This window comes from Sardina pilchardus, chromosome 10 (genome assembly GCF_963854185.1).
Source record: "Sardina pilchardus chromosome 10, fSarPil1.1, whole genome shotgun sequence".
Classification (NCBI taxonomy): domain Eukaryota; kingdom Metazoa; phylum Chordata; class Actinopteri; order Clupeiformes; family Clupeidae; genus Sardina; species Sardina pilchardus.
The window spans coordinates 20,689,482-20,710,778 of NC_085003.1; the positions used below are offsets into that span (position 1 = coordinate 20,689,482).

General features: G+C 44.1%; 1 protein-coding gene across 2 annotated transcripts; it reads right to left on the reverse strand.

The window, feature by feature from the left end:
• Positions 1-1,671: 1,671 nt before the first annotated feature.
• Positions 1,672-20,591, reverse strand: bmal2 (basic helix-loop-helix ARNT like 2). 2 transcript variants are annotated; one of them, XM_062546984.1, is made up of 18 exons: positions 20,266-20,591; positions 18,495-18,649; positions 12,773-12,902; positions 12,523-12,576; positions 12,375-12,416; positions 11,990-12,147; positions 11,539-11,618; positions 11,184-11,276; positions 10,903-11,020; positions 10,292-10,441; positions 9,347-9,584; positions 8,091-8,197; positions 7,424-7,574; positions 7,223-7,290; positions 6,785-6,899; positions 6,376-6,466; positions 5,924-6,020; positions 1,672-5,498 (listed from the first exon to the last, which is right to left on the reverse strand). In XM_062546984.1, exons 3-18 carry the CDS (start codon positions 12,859-12,861, stop codon positions 5,341-5,343), a joined length of 1,809 nt encoding a protein of 602 aa, XP_062402968.1. In that variant the 5' UTR covers positions 12,862-12,902; positions 18,495-18,649; positions 20,266-20,591; the 3' UTR covers positions 1,672-5,340. The 2 variants fall into 2 exon arrangements, with proteins under 2 accessions (XP_062402968.1, XP_062402966.1); XM_062546982.1 differs by lacking the exon at positions 18,495-18,649.
• Positions 20,592-21,297: the final 706 nt, after the last annotated feature.

Genomic DNA, 21,297 nt, shown 5'->3' on the forward strand with positions numbered 1-21,297 from the left:
CCTTCTCTAAACCCAAAGCCAGAGCCCAAACCCCGGGTCCCGTTATATACCAGCGTCCAGCTTACCTTTCACGCAATTAATCACATTTACCAGTGACCTTCTGCAGAGGAGATAAAAGGCAAAAGTATAATCTCCCCGTGGGAGGTCAAGGATGGAGAGGAGAGCCGAGGCAAATGTAATTACTGTAGCTCAGACTGGGCTGTGGGGGCTTGCTGGGGAAAGACCACTCGAGAGGCACACTGTGGCTATTTTCAACAAGATAAAGACGGGGTGAGTTCTGTTGCGCTTATGTATAGATGAAAATGTATGTGTGTATAAAGCTATTTGTTTGATGATTCATTAGAAATGGAGATATACTACTTGTTTCAGATTCAGTCATACAACAAATGATGGCCACTTAAGAGCCACTTACTTGAATATAATAAGTGGTTAAAAGATTTCTCCCTCTGGACATAGACATCTCTTAGGGTTGGCTAGATGGCAAAATATCATTCAAGAGACAATTAAGAGACAAGGTGATTAAAAGTGTTAGAGTGAAAGAGAAACTTTGAAAAAAAAGTGATATCCCATTCAGCATAACATCTCTCATACATTTCAACAGTTGTCCCCCAAACCAAGCATCCAACGAAGATATTCTAGGACCACCAATCTAACCGTTAACACCCCAAAATGGACAAAATCTGGATTGTGGTGCAGATTGTGAGTCCACAATCTTAAGAGCCATCTGTAAAAACAACTCTAGATGCGGCATAAAATAACATTGCCTCAATCATGAAATCATGATGCAGGTACAGTATGGTCAGCAGAAACTGGGAAACTTTCTGGATTTGAAAGGAGGATTCTACAAATGATACAGAAATAGATTCTACATGATCACAAGAAAACCTTTTGCAGTTTGTTGTTCAAAAGACTTGGGAAAGGGATTATCAGTAAGACAATCTGAAACACTATTTGAAAGACATTGAAGTTAACACTGCATAGCTCAATGAAAGACCTGATCAAATTCATACTGAGAATCTGTGGTACATCTGAACACCACTCCATCATCCTCGATATACTGTAGATTGTTTTGAAAAGAAGAAGAGGAAACACTGCAAAAAAATGTACAATGCGGGTACAGTCTTATTTCAAAGGATTTACTGCAGCATTAGGTTTCTCCATCAATGAGTTGATGTCGAGAAGTTGAATACTTATGCTAAAGGAATTATGGGGGTTTATTCATTTTTTTCCCTTATTTTAGCAGACAAATAAATGTAGCTTTTAGCCTATAAACACACTACAGCTCAAGTGTTCTCAATAAAATGCTTTTGCAAGCCACTGTAAGGAAAATGATATACGAGGATATAGGGCACTGAGGTTCGTTTTACCCAGATGTTTAAGAATGTAAATAGCAGCACATTTATGACATGCCCAACTAATATTAATGGTGTTTTTGACCACCACATTCAAAACTTGATGGGAGAACATTAACCTCAATTTTCCTTTCAAAGGTTTTTTTTTCCAGATGGAAACTGAGCTTCAGACAAATGTCAGCAGCTTCACCCCATAATGTTTATATAACAACCAGCCCATTTACAGAGTCACACACTCTGCATCAGCATGGGCCCTGGTGTGTGTGTGTGTGTGTGTATGTGAGTGAAAGCGCCTCATTGACCAGAGACAAGATACAGGAAACTAATGTTTATTTAAGAATCTTTGTACATGACAGCTTGGAGAGACATGGGCCCTGTGCCACCAGATCAGCTGTGTTGACAGCAGCAGCAATGGCGCTTCATAGTAAACCCAGCAACAACAACAACAACGACAACAACAAAAATGACATTAAAACAAATACACAAAAAGGTAAGGAATTACCATTGGCATTAGGTGGGCCCCTTGTGTGTCTTGTTACACAAGACAAGATGTCCATCTAGCCATCCTGTGTGCGACAACTGCAGTCCGTGGCAGGCCGAGCTATGACCAGTCGAGACTTTCCCGCCAAGTTCTCAAGAAATTCCAGGAGCAAAGAAATATTAAAGTCACTGATGCGAAGATCCCAGTGAAATGCTCCGAGCTACTAGCCACCGAGTGCTCGACCACCGCGACATAACAAGCCACTACTGCAGATCCAAAACATCCTGCACTAAACACACACACACACGCACACGCACACACAGACACACACACATATGTAAGAAAAGCCCAGCATGTTCCATAAGGCAAACAAACTTTTATCCTATGACCCAACAGATGTTGAAAGTAAAAACCAAGACCTTTTTGGAAAAAAAAAATCTACAAAAGCAAGGATGTACGGAAGGCGGCATGCTGATTGCAGGGAAAAGAAAGCTAAAAGAACAGAAACGGGAGGGGACTAAATAACTATGCTGGACATTACAGCTGACGGGTAACTATGGCCAGGTCTGCATGTCTAACCCATTTACAGTACAGTACTCAATGTCTGCATGGTGTCCCTGACTGGAGGCCTATGGAGCAGTAGATGCACACATACTGGAAACAGTCATCGGTGGTCAGACTCAAGAATTATTCTGGGAAAAAGCCACACACACACACACACACACACACACTAAACACACATACATACAAAGCATCAAAATGTACAGTACAGTGATTAAAAAAAAACTAAACAATAACAAAATGAAAAATGTATAATATATTTTTTAAAGACCCGAATAAAAACAAATCCTGTCACTTCTTTTTGCCTTGTGTAGGACCAGCCTGTTTTTATGGCACATGCATCACAAGTCAGTGCTTTATTGTCTTGGGTGGTGAGCCGTCGCTGGGGTTAAGGCTGTGGGAGCCTTCTGGTCAAGCCCCAGCCCCCACCAGGACCTGATGCGTGAGTGACCTTTGTGACGACGACCTCTGAGGTCTCACACAGCTCTGCCTGTTGAGCCCTGTCTACTGCCAGGCAGCCAATATCATACAGTCCTCCCATTCAGTCGGGGTCTCCATTTTGGGTGGTGGGGGGGTTGTGTGGTCAGGCCTTCACCTGGTCTCCTGTGACCTCAGTAAGCAGTCGCAAAAAATTGGTGGACAGCGCTTGTGTTTGTGCAGAAATACCACTAGGCATGCCAGAGTCACACAGCAAGGTTCAGGGTGGGTCTAGTTTGTTCCTTCTTTGCATTAAGTTCTCAACCCAAGCACGCTACACGCATGTGGGTCCAGACACGACCAACTCCCGCTGTCATTTATACGGTTGTCCAACAACTTAGTTTAAAACTAGTCATTGTGGAGGGCATGGAAACTCGAGGTGCACTGTATGTGACTTTGTGAAATGCCCTCGCGTACAGTACAGTACCTTTGGTTTGTCCCTTAGCACAACAATGATCACATACGCAGTCCAGACATTCCCCGCTCTGAACTCAGTCCACATGGAGATTCCTTAATCTTCCAATGGAATATTGTTTTACCGTGGGGAAAAAAACGTTTTTGACAGTGTCCTAATATTCATTGTTCACATAATACATTTCGCAATTCACACAGAAAAAGGTATAAAAAGAGAGTCATGTGGCCGAGTGTTTTCAGCACTCTTAACGCCTCTGTAAAATACGTCTTCTGCTCTAGTGCCGGGGACCAAAAGGGCAAGCATGGAAAACAGAGACAGTTTCTGAGCTACTAAGGAATATAAACTGCATAGCTTTGCCTTGGCCGTCTCCACCGTGGACCACCCCCATCACATTAGCCTGCTCACGGAGCCCAATCCCTCAGTGCATAAGAAGATACGTATGGTAGGGGTGGGGGTGGGGGTGGGGGTGGGGGGGAGCAGAGGGGTGATTAGCAGTCATCACCCCAGCAGCTGAACAGCCTTCTCACGGGACCAAAAGCAGACATCCGTTTGTTCCTTCCTCATCCATCACTGATGACGAGCTCACCAGCAGCAGCAGCAGAGATGTAAGCGGGTGACGACGCAACACGTAGCATAAGCAGCGGGACGCCCACATGGCTGACAGGTGTGGTTTAGCGCAAGTGTCCGACCTCGTGTGTGTTTGGGGAGGGGGGGGGGGGGGGGGGGTGTATGCCTGGAGGTATAGGGGTCTCGGGGGGGTTCCCCCACTGCATTGCTCCCTGAGAAGTGACCTCAGCTGGAATGACTGTGTCAGAAAGAAAGCTAAAAACATGTCCTCCGTTGATTGTTCTTCGACAGCGTACTGTAGCTAGCGTCCTCGTCCTCGCGGGTCTCTGCTGCGGCCAGTGCTCGGGGGGTTGTCCTCTCTGGCTGGGGACCAGCGGCGTGGCTGGAGGGCAGGCGAGGTGTCTGTGGCATTAGGGGAAGGCCCTGGACCGAGTTTACCATCAAACTAAATTCAAGTGTAGTGGACAGAAATACGGGGGCAGTTATAAACGCATTCATTCCTTCATTCATTCAAATCATTCATTCCTTTGAATAGTGGGTGGAGGTAAGAGAAATGTTGTCATATACTACTGTATATTAATATTTGCATCGGCGTTTGGTCTGTACTCATTTTGTTTAAGGGCCATATTGAAATCACAGCATTGATATATTATCTACATTTATAAATGTTCCTTAATAAAATGTGAACAGATCCTGTATGGTTCAAATACTTGATAACAGAAATGAATGCAGTCGCTCCAATCTCTATGGCCACAAATTCTGTCATTACGACACACACACACACACACACACACACACACACACACACACGCAAACATACACACAAACAGTTGCCCCTTGCACTTTAAGTTGCAATAAACACACAATATTCCCTTGCTGTCCCTTAAGGAAGTAGGAACCTTCCAAAATAGTATACCATTCAGCGCATTTTCGCTTGATCACATCCATGCTTCAAGTGTAGACTACTCCTCTTACCAGAGGAAAACCGAAACTCAATGTCTCTTTAGGAACCAGCTGAACAACCTCTGACATCAAGCAGAGAGTACTGCTAAACAGTCTGGTAAAGGCGGGTAGCGTAAGGTCCTCCAGTATCCCATCAGGCACTGCCTTATGTCCCATGCCTCCTGATCCAGGCAGGAAGTCCAAGCGGTAACAAGTTCATCACCACTCTGTGTCCCAGAAGCAGGACTACCACCACAGCCATGGGGGGGATATCACTGGGCTTCAGTCTCTGGTCACCACAGTGGGGCAGTTTGTCCAGAAGGGAAATTAAAAACCCAATAAATTATGCGTAGATATATATATATATATATTTATATATATACTGTATGTAAAAAAACACAACAAATAGAGAATATTCAGGGGGACACCTGATGCTTTGTGAATGGGGAGTTTAAGTCTTTCCTTAAAAAGTGAAAAAGAACGATTGTTTTTTTTTTGTTTGTTTGTTTTTTGTTTTTTGAAAAATGGAGCTTGGTGGCAGGACGTCACAGGGACCAGTGCATGTCGTCGAAGTCCATGGCCTCGCCCAGGTTGGCGTCCGTCTCCAGCAGGCTCATGATGACCGCCATGGCCGCCTCGTCGCTGCTCAGGCTCCCGAGGCCCGCCACCCCGACCCCATCCAAATCCAGCTGGGGGTTGCCCTCTGGAGCGGACAGACAAAGGGGTCAAAGGTCATTTGTGTTACACATAAGGTGGATTTCTGGCATGCCATAGATACAGTGACTTCCCGCATATAAGCTGCATTGTGTATAAGCCGCAGGACAGTGTTTTATGCAAGTTAAAAGAAAAAAAAACATATCAACACCATATTAACTGCCCTCCTGTACTAACCTCACAGCGGAAGACATTTTGCAACGTGTAAGCCGCGGCTAATAGTCAAGAAATTACGGTAGTGCTGAGGACTTGTTGGTTTGGAAATGAGTCAGGACATCAGAGTGGTCTAAATGAGATGCGTGTTTGTGAGGCGCACGTGAATAAAGTTCTTACCCATGAGCGAGTCAGGACATCAGAGTGGTCTAAATGAGATACAGTACGTGTTTGTGAGGCGCACGTGAATAAAGTTCTTACCCATGAGCGAGTCGCCACTGAACGGCGCGTTTCTCGTCTCGTCCTCAGTGCTGGACTTGCCTGCGACCTCCATGTCTGCCACCTCGCCATTCTGCATCTGTGACTCACACAACACAACCAGTCATATCACTCTCTCTCACACACACACACACACACACACTCACTCACACACAACAGTAACAGAGCTGACTGCTAGAGCACATGAGAACATGTGCGTGCTCATACACACACACACACACACAACACACACACACACACACACACACACACACACACACACACACACACACACACACACACACACACACACACACACACACACACACACACACACAACACACACAACACACACAAAACACACAACACACACAACACACACACACAACACACACAACACAACACACACAACACAACACACACACAACACAACACAACACAACACACACACTCACGTTGCTGCTGGCTTGACTACTGGCCAGTGGGGATTTATCCTGCAGCATACTGAAAGGGCTTGCGTTCCCACTGGACGGCGAGGAGTTCATCCTGGAGAACGATACACCACCGTCACCACAAACGTGCAAAGAAAACAACACTAAAAGTAGCAATGTAGTGGAACAGTGGCTCTGTGATGATGTGAGCACATGTACAGTAAGGATGGAGGAACTTTTTACTTGTCAACATTCTGAGAATTATTCCATTTCCTTCTGTTTAGCACTGCAAAGGCCAGTGTGATCTGTCTCAGATGATTTGGCATTTTTACTGCTTTACATTTACTTGCATACTGTATATCTTTACAATGTGGCACTCTGAACTAAATGTTCTGAACAAAGGGGTTTTGTTCTTGTTGCAGTGACTCCTAACCTGTTGAAGTCTAGCAGCTCGTTGGCGATCTGGGTCCCGATGCTCCCGGCATAGATCATGGTCCCTGGAGTGGTGCAGATGCCTGGGATGATGGGCAGAGTCTTCTTAGAGTCATCTGAAACAGACAAACTGCTGCGTTCAACCTGATCCAATCCACTGGGGGCGATAGTCCCATGATGAAGCAGTGAATTCATTAATTAATTAACATGGGGTGGTGGTGGTAGTGTAGTGGTTAAGGAGCTGGGCTAGCTTGTAGTAGCCTGAATGTTGTTGGTTCAATTCCCAGCTTCCACCGTTGTGCCCTTGAGCAAGGCAAAACCCCCAAAGTTGCTCCAGGGACAATACAGTCACTTTGGACAAAAAGTGTCTGCTAAATGTCATGTAATGTCATGTCATGTAATGTAATGAACAGCACAGGGTCATTCTGAGTGCACTCACCCTCAGAGGTCCTGGAGTTGGTTGGCTGTCCAGACCGGTCCCCTGACCCACTGGCACTGCTCTTCCCACTGTCAGAGAGAAGGGAGAGCACAGGGCAGTGGAACCTCCGGCGCACTTTGAGACTTTGCACATCACAATTTAGCGCTAACATTAGCACAAGCATTAACGTGAAAACACAGAACAAAAAAAAGTTGTACTTACGATATGACAGTATTTGTAGATACGATGTACTCTACTTCTTTGGTCCAGGGATTTATAAAACTAAACCACTGACTTTGTAAGGTGACAAAAGAGCCATATTTTGTTTTGAACTTGTAGCAATTTGTCTCAATCTTCTCTTTAGTCCTTAGAACTGTGGAAGGTAAAAGAAAACAATTTCTTAGATTTGTGATTAGATTTTCTCTGTGGTTTGTGTTCAATATGGCAGAGTTAGGGCAAAGATTATATAAAGGCGGAGCAAGATGGCTCCTCATAGTTCATGTCTATGGCCGTGAAATGGGATCCTGTCTGTAATAAGAGGCACATAGACTTGAATGGAGCAGTAGCTGCCTCTGGTCTGCATATAGGGGGATTCTGACCCGCCCCCTTGTGCAATCCAGGTTCCTAGAAGTGTCTCCTGATGAAATATGTTGCTCCGCGTGTGTATAATCTTTGGTTACGGTGCTATGTTATGTGTTACGGCTGTATGTTTTTTCTAGTGTTGTTTGTACGCGTGGCGTGGCATGTCTTTTCTTGATTTGGACTTTGTTGTGTCTTCATGTAGTGTCTTGTCATGGTATGTTTTGACGTAATAAATCCCACTCTGGTTGGGTCAGAGGAGGACAACGTTTACATTCTTTTTTCCAGAAAGGATTGTTATGGACCCTACCTTTTCGATGCCTCTCCGCCAAGTGGGGCAGGTCATCTTGATGGAAGTACTCATAGCATGATGTTCCCAGTAGCTCCTGAGGAAGATAGCCCAGAACAGTGGTAGCTCTGAGAGAGAGAGAGAGAGAGAGAGAGAGAGAGAGAGAGAGAGAGAGAGAGAGAGAGAGAGACTTAAACCTGCAACTTTCACTTCAAGTCACATGTGCCCCACAAACAGCTTACTTAAAGTAGGGCCAAAAGTCCTACTACTTACGACATTACTATTTCTGAAACAGTGTGTCTCTTCAAGTCAGCTTTCTAATTTAAATACTTTCTAGTCACAGGACTAGTACTCATTTTCACCGCACACATGCTTTAGATTAGACTATCTAGGACCACACAAGACACCAGCTGTACCGATATATCCTACAAAGTCACTCAGGAGTCTGATATCACTCCTGCAAAAGTGTTATGAGCTAGCCTTTGCAACTGAAACAACCTTAAACATAATCTGATATTTCCTGAGCACTAGACTAGGCTACTGGGAGTGTGAGCGCATGTGGTTCAGCATGTGGTGGCCATGTGCGATGGCAGTTGGTCAGTGTGAATGGAGGGTGACTGTTTGTTGACACTCATTTGTGTACAAAGGGCACCAGATGGGACTGTGAACAGAGAGTGTGCAGTGAAGTGCAGGTACAATGTGTGTGTGTGTGTGTGTGTGTGTTTCTGAAATGTCATGCTGTCTCTTATCTCCGCTGCTGGGTGAAAGATATGACTCATATGAATCGACTCACAGAAACAGACCCAAACCGCTCAGTGCTTAAGGCCTTGAACACCCAGGACTCACACACAAATTTAAACATAGAGTATCCATTACAGAAGTTATACATAAAGATATTCTAGTGTGTGTACTGTATATGCAACATACGGCGAATAACAGCTTGATGTGTGTATCTTTAATATCCTAAGGATGAGCCAGGCATCCACAATGCTAAATCTAGTTTATCGGCCCCATCTGCTACACTAGCGTTTAGTCAATAATAACTCTGCGCTCTGAGACACCAGACTGCGCAAGACGCCCTACTGTACGTCCCTCTGGCTTTGAGCAAAATGTGTCTCCCCTGACAACACCGACACGGTAACGTGACCTCTTAATGAGCTCGCGTGACTCATGTCGGTCCCCAAACGTGCGTCACTTCTGATGCGAGGCTCTGGCGGTGTCGAGTTAGATAGATAGATACTTTATTGATCCCCAAGGGGAAATTCAAGAGTTCGTACCGTTGATCCACGTAGGTGAACTTGCCGTCCATGGCGCAGCGCGTGATGAACTCGGTGGGCTTGACCTTGACCTCGCCGTTGAGCTGCGGCGTGGAGTGGGGGTGCACGCGGCCCACCGCCACCAGGCAGCTGAAATGGGAGCTCTCTTTGTCCACCTCCGGCTCCTCCAGCTCCAGCTGGCTCATGGGCCACGTGCGCATGTAGCCCGTGCAGTGGACGGTGCAGTATCTCTGGGATTCTGTGACACACACGCACGTATGATATCGCTGTGGTTCTCAGCAACAGAGTGCACAAAACTGCATGAAATCAAAATATTGTACTGTGCCAACTGTACGCTTTTGGAGCTGTGTGTACACACAAATCACTGCCAAATGGGGTATTTTAAATTAGCCAGAGTCAAGAGAGAACCAGGCATTTACAGGCCAATCCAGCACTTAAAATGGCTATGCCAGGAAACAACCTCAAGGAGGACTTTTTTTCAGTCATACTGTTGAACAGTGGGGTATGATTTTGTGGCTTCATGCAACATTTAGATAGATGAGTGACAGAAAGGCATTTCAGCCTGTGCTATTTAAAATGACATTTAAAAAAATGCAAGTTTGTAGGGGCTTTTAAAGGTGTGTCTAGGGTGTTATAAGAATTAGTTCCCTACATACCTGTCGCTCCCACTGGCTTGCAATGATATACATGTTTGGCTTTTGGTGCCAGAATGAAAACTTTGACCAAATGTACGAACTGCTTTTACCCCATTTACAACAGGCAGGCCCGTTGGAGATAAGCATGTGAGATTTGATGAAATGAAAATCTCCACATGCTTTTTTTTTTTTTTTTTTTTTAAAGTAACTCTGCTGCTGTGGTAGACAAAAGCAGCAATCTGAGGAACTGGCCGCTTACTGGACCGGTTTCCCCACTCTGCCAGTAGGCCAGCAGGCCAGCAGGCCTCACCTTTCTTTTTGGAGGAGCCGGAGGGGAAGTCCTTCTCCTCCACCTTGACCGTGATGCGGTTGTACTTCATCCTGCAGAAGAAGGAGCGCCGCGCCCCTGAGCAGAAGCGCGCCGCCCCCACAGGTAGGTCCGCCTGCACCTGCAGCCCCGCTGAGGGAGGAGCACAGGGCCACGGTTAGGACACTCTTACACACACACACACACACACACACACACACACACACACACACACACACACACACACACACACACACACACACACACACACACACACACACACACACACACACACACACACACACACACACACACACACACACACACACACACACACACACACACACACACACACACACACACACACACACACACACACACACACAGGTCTGCCTGCACCTGCAGCCCCGCTGAGGGAGGAGCACAGGGCCACGGTTAGGACACTCTTACACACCACACACACACACACACACACACACACACACACACAATGCACACAACACAAACAAAAACAAAAAAAGACATGTCCCCAAAAACATACCAACTTGTAGCAGCCACAAAACACACACACAAAAAACACAAAACATCAGGAGTAGATGCACTGCAGTGTTTACTTTTGGCATCGATGAGTCTCTCGCGAGGGTACAGCTCAGAGGCGGACAGCTGCTCCTTCACCTTCCCAATGTCCTTTGGGTGAATGTAGTCAAACAGACTCTGTCCAATCAACTCCGCCTGAGAGACAGCACAGAAAGACAGGACACTTTTCAAATTAACCATCTCTCTAGTCTGAGAGATGTCCGACGCTTCTACCTTCTCCCTCTCTGCTTCAAGACTTTAACACAAACATTCAAATTGTATCGGCTCACACAGTACTTGATTGGCAATGGTCACTTACCCGACTGTAATTCAGGGTCTTTGAAACAGACTCGGAGACAAAGACTATTTTTCCACGGTCACAGCCGACCACGAAGAGGAAGCCGTCAGCAGCCTGGCCATGAAGAGGAGGATTATGGGAAGGTTAAGCGCGCAAACGGACAAATCAAGAGACTGTGCAAGACTACAAAGGCAAGTCTGCATGCTTTCATTCATTTAAAAAATCCTCTGTTAAAGACAGATACTGTACATCATGGAGAGAATAAAATACATGTGTGCCACTACCCTGGAGACGTGACATCATCCTTTAATGACTGATCACCAACCTCTTAACCTACTGCTTTAATCTGTCATTTCAACTGATCCAAAGTCCTTACCCTGAGAACAAGGTGCTTGAGCTCGTCATCAGGCAAGAATGAAGGCTTGTAATTGGCTTCCGCAAAGGAACTAGTGGTACCTGGAGGTTCGCAAAATATAAGTGACTGAAATAACCGTTTCTGGTGGACGGCTCAAAAGCCACTTAAACAGATCAAGGTCTGGCAACACTCGAGCAGAGTACGCAGTTCATCTGTTGATGTGAAGGCTCTTTGACACACTGACTTCATGAGTTCAGCTTTACATTCATGCAGAAAGGCATCTATGAGCAAGGCATTCCTCACATTCTTTAGGTGATCTGAAGCACTCATACACTCGAGGGACATCTATTGTTACAAAGCAAACACGCAATTACTTTCCAGCACATCGACCAAATACAAAAAGCTAGAATACATCCTTGCATCTACACACAGATTTTTCGAGCGTGTCTCGCGTTAGCTGCGTGGCGCTCACCTTTGAGAGATTTGAGGTGCTGGACGGCCAGACGCAGCACGGTCAGCTTGTCCAGCTTGCGCGCCATGGGGTTGCAGGAGGGGATCATGCCCGACAGCTCGTCTATCAGGTTGTTCATCTTGTCCCTCCGACGCTTCTCGATCTGACTGTGCGGCTCCCTGAGGATGGAGAAAAGGGGGTTCAGAAAAGGGGGTTCAGAACAACGTCCCTCCGCCTGGTGTGGAGGGGTGCTAGAAACGACAGCGTATGCTCAAATAAGAAATGTGTGCTTTGATGTTTTCAGTTGTACTGTATCTGTACACATACAAACATGCCCATCAGTCTATCGTATTAATATAAACCATGTAGTGTTTACTGGGTGTATGCAAATAATCAGAGTTAGTACCTGAAGCACTTGATCTTGGCATGCTGGTCGTCCCCCTCCGACCTGGAAGAGAGGAAAAGATCACACGGCTCAAACACGAGATGGTGCGAGAAGAGAGCGCGAGCGCTGTGAGGCATGTCGGTGCGTGTGCACCAGCTGGAGTCTCTACCTGTCTTGGTCCTCCTCCGTGTCCTCGTCCACATGCATTGCAGATTTAGTTTCCCTGGAAACAAAAAAGATATATTTATGCTACTGCCGAGATACGGACATGAACATGGACACACAAGACATACGCGCACGCACACACCTTCACAATATCCAATGTAAAAACAGTCTTGACGAAGCCAATACTGGCAATCCTAGCCTCATCAACTGGTGGACTTACGAACCCTACGAACCCAACGAACCCTCAGACTTACTGGTTGTCCATGCTGCCCTTGCGCTTCCTGGGCATGTCGACGCCAGAGGCCATAGCAGCAGCAGAGCTAGGGGTCATCAGGCCCGACATGGAGAGAGAATTGCTCTGGAGTTCCTCCCCCAGCACATCCCCTGTGTGGCCAAACAGACAGAGAAACAAACGTAAATACGGTTAAATGCCTTCAAGCCAACAACACTGTGTAAAAAAAACTGAAGTCAAAATATTATGATGCAATACTTAAAAAAATGCTTTGCCGTTAAGGATGCCTGTTAGACCAGAACATCCGTATAAACAGGTCTGCTCATATCTAGATGTGTCAAAATGGAGTCTAATGAGGCCAGAGGCCAAATAAACCACCGTGTTAGCGAAATGGGGAAGTTTAGTCTTTCTGTATGTGCACCAGGACAGTACAGGAAAGGGAGACATAATTGAAGCCCTACAGCAATTTGGTTTCTAGGCAGCCTCTGAAGGACAGCCTAGGGGGTCTGAGGTCTACAAACAGATGCAGTTGTAGAAAGGGAGAGATTTCAACATCTGTGACCTTAAAAGGCCATGGTGAGCAAAAAGCAAGTCAGTAGTCTAGCGCTTGTATAGGCCTAGCTGTTTATTTCAGAGGAAGCATTTATAGACTCAATAGCTCCAAACAATTAACATCTTTCCCATGAAACTGGAATGGAATGGAATAAGAACACCACACCTTATGTAGGTGTGTTCTTCTTATTCCAGATATATAAACTTTCCCAAAGCCCAAGATTGTGTCGTTAAATCCCTTGTTTTGTCTACATACTAAAGGCAACAGAAGAGTAAGCAAAGCTGAAAATATTCAAGTTTAAGAGAATGTAATCAGGGAATTTTCAGGAGTTTTCTTTGGCAAAATGGAACAAATGAACCCATTACCAAAATAGCTGTCGACTAATTTAATAGTTGACCACTAATCGATTAATTTCCTGCAGCCCTAATTAACTGAGGTGTATTAATCCAGTAACCTGGATTAAATGAGGCTTCTTAATCCACTGACCTTTCGTTTGGGGCGAGCAGTAACGAGCATACAGTAGGTATCTGTCCCAAGCTCCGATCAATTGCAAAAACCAGAATTAAATCTAAAGAACATGCTTCATAAAGACTGCTCATATTCTATCATAATCCGCAGCACAGCTGGCCTGATTTACGCTTTCATGGATACTCAACTCCGCACATCAAAGGGTTTAGTCCTGGGTCAGACTGTACACAACATCCCCCAACACTGCTGCTAGCTTGAATCCTATTAATTATGATAATGCTACTTTAGAAAAAGGTCCATGTTGGTAGATTCAGACCCAGAATATGAGATCCTTCATTCAGGGAGGGGGCTGGGTGTGGGCCAACAGCTGGAGACGCCTCATGACCTAATCTCGCCTGGCACACACACACACACACACTCCCCACTGGCCAGGCCGTCCAGCAGAGTGACACCTCCAGGTCCAGCTCTCCCGCGCCGGCCTGCGTTTCGGGTGCGTTACACAAAAAGGGTGCGTGCGCGAAAGGAGCTCAGCGCACGATGACGAGGCTTGCCGAGCTGAGTGCGGCTCCTATTTTTAACCCTGTTCCACAGACCCAGTGACCTAAATAACCATTAACAGATCAACCACAGCCTGATTTTTAATCCTGGGATCTCGAGTAAAGATCTGTTTGGTAGATTATTAGACTTTGCGGACAGGGGGGGTGCCGAGACCCTGAGAAGACACACAAACTTTGAGCACTTTAGGTTGCACTCATTTTTGCATACAAACATGCACTGTATCAATAAATGTGACTTGACTCACTCACTCATTCACTCATTCATTCATTCAGTCATTCAGTCATTCATTCAGCTCCTCCCTCCCCATCCCTCCTAATCTTATTCATGGTGGCTACTGAACTCAGGTGACCAGCAGTCAGCACTGACAGCAGCTACAAGACATGTGGTTCACATCACGCGTACAGCTCAGTGGCATTTCACTGGTGCTCTGTTACCCAACAGATGCTATATTCATGATTAATCTCTCTCTGATGACATGCTATATACTGTATACTGCTGTGAGATTGGCCATTTGTCTTGCGTTTGTGACCATTGGTTGACCGTGATTAGCTTGCTTCTTTAAGTAAATTTTGGACAGGGGCTTCTTAATATGTTTTTACCTTGGATTTTGGCACAAGGGATGTTAACACCTAATCCTGTGTATTAATGTAATGTAAAAGTAGGTGAAAAATTGGTGCCTTTTTGCCAGTCTGAATTTTTACATAATGAAAAATTAGATCAAACAGCAAATTGAAACGTCACGTGCCACACTGGATGTGTAGAGTAATTAATGAAGCCACTGTCATACCTGTGCATGATTCTCAAAACAACATCTTTGACATGCATCAGTTTAGCTGAGCATTTTACCATCACTAACCATCACTTTTTTTGACAACTGAAAATAAAGTGATACAATTAACAGATATCCTCTTCAATGTGTTTTTAAATTGCCATGTAGCCTGTTAATGACAATAAAGTTGTGGGATACGTTAGTGAAGGATTGTAACATTGCTATTCCCGGAGTCAGTTGTAGGCTATAGATATGTTGGCCATTCATCTAAAAATGCTTTTCTTATGGCTGCTAAAAACTGTGCATCATCATGCTATGACAGTTTGTAAGGATTAAGCCTTCTGGTTACAATCGCAAGTTTTGGTTTGCCAGCTCCAACATACAAAGTGTTTTTTGAGAGAATGTTGAATGCTGTCAGATCTGTGTGATGGTAGAATACGGCCAGGCTCACGATCGCTAACTAGTTCACATTGACAAGAATGCATGACTGAAATAATGGAGGACTTAACTATGGATAACTGGATAACATGCAGTAGACCAAAAAGGTAACAGTTCAGCGTCACTAAGTTTAGCTGTGTTTGCCTGTTTCCTGTCAAAGTAAGCATTGCCCGTTGCTATCTAGAAAGTTTGTTTGTTAAACTGAAATTTTGCTAATGTGCTGATGTTATGTAGTTTATACTGTAGAGTGTGCAGGGGGGGGTCTTTGTTGTTGTCTTGCACGTAACATAACTTGGCATATTAATGGATGTTTAGACGTTAATGTCCTGCTTGATATAAAATGATACATTTTGAGCACAGTCCAACACAGAACACAAGCCTGCAAGTAGCATGCAAAGTAGCAGTAATGTTTGGAATGCTACAAAAGGTTATCTATTATGATTACATTTCTGGCAAGGTGGTCATCACACTTCAGACTCATATATCTGTGATCAGACATCCCACTCATTGTTTAGTTTGGCTGTATATAATCCCAAAAGGTGATGCATACACATATTTGGGTTTGACAGAACAGAAAAAGCAAACATGTGAGAGGTATTTTTGCTAAGACGGACGCTCCAGGGAGTTCATGCTTTATTTTATCACTGGATTTTAGGATATATTGCCCCCCGATGCATTCCAACCTAGAGGCAACCGCTCTAGCAGGAGTTATTAAAGGGATATTCCGCCATTTTTGGAAATACGCTCATTTTCCACCTTCCCTCGAGCAAAACAATTGATATTTACCTTGTTCCCGTTCATCCAGCCATTCTGTGAGTCTGGCGATACAACTTTTAGCTTCAGCCTAGCATAGACCATTGAATCGGATTAGACCATTAGCTTCTCGCCTGCTAGCTTCATGTTTAAAAGTGACTAAGACTTCTGGTAATTTTCCCATTTAAAACGTGTCTCCACTCAAGTTAGAAAGTGCAATAAGACCAACTGAAAATGAAACCTGGCGTTTTTCTAGGCTGATTTGACATGGAACTACACTCTCATCTGGCGTAATAATCAAGGCAACTTGCAGCTACTGGCACTACTACTGCTTGTTGTCTATGGGGACTATTTTCAGATGCTGCGTAAGATATCACTGCGCCTATGGTACGTTTGCAAGTTGCCTTGATTATTACGCCAGATGAGAGTGTAGTTCCATGTCAAATCAGCCTAGAAAAACGCCAGGTTTCATTTTCAGTTGGTCTTATTGCACTTTCTAACTTGAGAGGAGACATGTTTTAAATGGGAAAATTACCAGAAATCTTAGTCACTCTTAAACATGAAGCTAGCAGGCGAGAAGCTAATGGTCTAATCCGATTCAATGATCTATGCTAGGCTGAAGCTAAAAGTTGTATCGCCAGACTCACAGAATGGCTGGATGAACGGGAACAAGGTACATATCGATTGTTTTGCTCGAGGGGAGGTGGAAAATGAGCGTATTTCCAAAAATGGCGGAATATCCCTTTAAATGACTGGATTTAAAGGTTGTTGTACTGTGCTGTGTCTGCTGTTGCGCCTTTCGATCAGTCAGATTACAAATCTCCCAGGTGGGTTGGACATGTACAGTAGCGTCGTCAAAACGCCTGCCCAGATTCCCCCCATGACGCAGGCCTTGACGCATTTACATTTGTGCCGGAACCACATGTTTCGCCTCTATGACTACAGTAATTTCCCGCATATAAGCCACATTGTGTAAGCCGCAGGACAGTGTTTTATGCAAGTTAAAATAAACAAAACCATATTAACACCATATTAACTACCCCCCTGTATCAACCTCATAGCTGAAGAAATTTTGCTAAATCAATGTATAAACCGCGGCTAATAGTCGGGAAATTACGGTACCCTCATAGGTGGTAAAATTGGAGGGTCACATCAATCCACCTTTCCGCTTCCGTGTGTGTAAAACAGCGTTCCACAATAAAGTCCAAATATATCGCAACAAATCCAGAAGTGTAAAAACTAAGGGATTGATTCTCTGATTAAAAAAAAGTAAGTCTCTTTGATGATAATGGTAGCTCAAACAAACACTTCAGATTGCATATTACACTTGGTGAACTGCTCTATTATTTCAAGACACACATTGATGACTCCTTACCACAAATCATTCATCATGCCTGGATTAACAAATATGTTTTTGTTTTTTTCAGTGTCAATTTCCTGCAAACAACATTGACACCTGGGTGGTGTGTTGATTTTCACACCACTGTCTCAATTGAGTTAGAAAAAAAACCTATAAATCTTGCCAGCACACAGTAACAGTGTACTAAAAAAATGGTCAACTGGGGTATAACTGAACAACTCCAGTTATGGGAAGTCAGTCACACATACAAGATATACATTTTAAAGTATTGACAACAGTTTAAATAGAGTTGGGCATGTATCTACTAATCCAGAAAACAATTCTGAATGGAAGAAAGGTCACGCCATTTCCTGCAGTGTGAACAAAGATGTGCCAGTGGTGTGTTCTTAAGCTCCCCTGAGAAAATTCCTATGAAGCAAGAAATCCTCGTCACCAAAGGGGTCGGAAAGCCAAGGTCAAGGTGAAACTTCTAGCATAAATCTAAGAGCTGAACTTAAAGGAACACACCAAATGTTGGGGTTCATCAGGTCATTTGCCATCTACCTCATAGTTAGATGAGGAGGTGCCCTTCTGTTCTCTGTGTGTGGAATATATGGTATATCGTAACTATATGTTGGTGAAGCACTGCTACATGGGTGCTGTAATTGCACGTAACAGCACTGTCTGTCAGGTTTGTCAGACGACAAACTGTAATATGTACAGAAAATATACCAGAAAAAAAAAAATTCAAATGGGTTGACCTACTTCCAAAATCATAATCATTTTGATTGTAGCAGATTGTAACCAGATTGCATTGTTTTGGTAAGAGAGCCACCTCCATGTGGAATACAAAATTGATAACATGCCTTGTGATGGTCTCTTTCAAGCCATCAGTTCCAGGTGAATACGACAGTGTCTTTACAGGACAGTGTCCTTACAAGACAGTGCAGATTTCCTCCCTGGTGTGGTCAAGACCTCGCACCATCCGAAGAGCACTACAGCAGCCCATTCTTGTGCTTAACTTAGGAATGAGTGTAAAAGGAAAGTGTGTTATTTTCTTTGAAGGAAGGGGACAGTTAGTCCAAGATTCAAGACTATACAATGCGGGTCACTATGTAGGCTACAGGCTATATTTCGCAGTCCACATATTTGTCAAAAACAATTCATCCGAATTATTACAGTTTCACTGCAAATATTTGAGTAAATTACAAAAACATCGCCACAACCAAGATGAATACGGGAACAGTGTTTTCGAATCGTCACACATAACTTGACACACTATCCACGAGCTACTTTGTTCCTTCGAACGTTTCAGCCGACAAAATACATTTGGATACACAATAACAGGCGCAGCACGCACAAAGTATGTTCAATTTATCTTCGGTGAAATTAACAGACATCTTGGTGAAAGGCGACGACCTGAGGAGGAAGAGAGCCTGCGTTACACCAGTGGCCCAATGTTTCGCTGTTTGACCTACATTTTACCTTACATAACGATCACACTGCAATAACGGCTTTATTCATCAAAATAAGTCACCAACACAAAAGATTACCAGCACATGACGTTAAATGCATATAGGTTACACACACACACACTCAAAGAAAAAAAACAAATAGACATTATAAACATAAACACGTTCCGTATGGTAGCATAATAGCGTTTTGCCATTTGGGTAGCCTAAACGGATAACGTCAGGCACACATTCTACACTATTTAGTTGCCCAAGGTCAGCTAGCTCTCATCTACATCCAACAGCAAATTACAAGTTGTTTATGTTATTGAAAACGAGACCATTTATCCTGTGTTGTGAGTATGTTGCATTAACAGTTAATATAGCCAATGGCACACTTTACTACAGAGAGGAAATAGTGAATAGATAACAACATTCTCTAGCTACTGATTTTGACTCACCACGGTCATAGGCTTGATATACACTGAACCATGATGCAACACTGTTTTTCAGCTGTCACATCCTTCAGTTCGGCTATTGTTACTACGATGGCAACGGTTTGTTTTTCACATATTATTCGGCGACATGATGTTAGATAACTGCAGAGTAGGATACCTGGCTTCACCAGCTTATTACAAACAGTCAAGGCATTGAAACTAACGATTTGTGAATGGGTTACGATGAAGACACGTCAACAATGGTATACGAGTTTGCTCACACTGTAGTACTAGCATCTTTTCAAAAATTAGACGGTCTATGTTAGCAAAGGACGCAACGCAAGCTAGCCACAATTCCGTAAACTCGAGTTTCTGGAAAGGCCTCAGCTGGCTAATAAATGATTATCTCCCCGCATTCTTGGCTGACATAACGTTTAAAATCAATTGAAATGACCATTTATGAATTGGTTAGGCATACCCATAATGGATCATCAATGGAGTTGCCAATAATTGTACCCTTACGGGTTTGACTATTTGAGAAGAACTTAGCTGCAGAGTTTGCTCTACTGAACTACTGACCTAGTTTCGATGAGAACGCGGAGTACAACTAATGTACCCACTGAAAAACACCAACAGCCCCGCACTTGGCCGCACGGCGCTAACATGAGACATCCTCGCAGTACACAAATTAAAAACCCCATTAAATCTTTCCCCAAAAGATATCAGTTTCGCCGTATGTAGTAAATTACCTGACTGTTTTTCTGATGCTCTGTCACCGTCGCTCACCACTGCATTCCTCGCCGACATGGCTGGAGCCGGTACGCCGGGGCCCAGGACTCCAATGCATGTGGACGAAGCAGCTTACTACTAGCTACACTAGCGTTTGTTGGAAAGTAATTTTATTTCCACCCTTTCAGTTGGATGGGAGAGGGGAGGGCAGAAACGTGCGAAAGAATACACGGTAAAAAGAGAACACTGAGGAAGAATCCGGGAAAATGCGGAAGGAGAAGCATAGCCTACTCCTGTCTTCTCTCTTCTGGGACTTCGTAACTCTCGCGATATTTTAGGCAATACAGCAGAGGGCAGCATAGAAAAACAACCAGGGGCTTCTCAAGCCAAGCGTACCGTTATCTGAAGTAAAGAGAGACCCCTGGCTGCGGTGTGCAGGTTGTGAACGAGGATGTTTTCACAAACTCCTACCCCAATTTCTCGAAGTCATTTTTAATATCAGTTTCAGGACTATGGTGGTGTGACAGAATTGACTTATTTTTTTTAACATAGCCTAGGCCAGCCATAACTGTGCTCTGTCTGTAATGCAATTTTAGACATGCTTTTGTTTCATCATGATAACTTATTTTGCTGGGATATTTTTGGGTGACAGAGTCGACTTTTTTTTTTAACTCATCTTCCCACAATGAAAATTATTTCACTCTCTCTGAAAGGGCACTTGTTAGGCTATGTGTCGTAGTAGGCCTATCCGTAGAAGAGGCAGGACATGACACTGAGAAAACATTGGGGCAGTTGTAAAATAGCCTACTTATTATTTGTAAATTGTGTGCAGTTTAATGTAATGAATCTGTTGCTGTTAAATGATATCTTGTGTTTTCTCCCTCAAAAACTTTTTCTTTTTTTTTTTGTCATAGCAAAACTAGGGGAGACTGCGATGAAATTGGACTAATGATAATCCATTTTTCATCATTTGTAATTTTCAAACGGGATTTTAATGAGGAAAAAACATGGGATGGATTTCTGAACAGACCCCCTGGGCCCAGGCTGCAAGA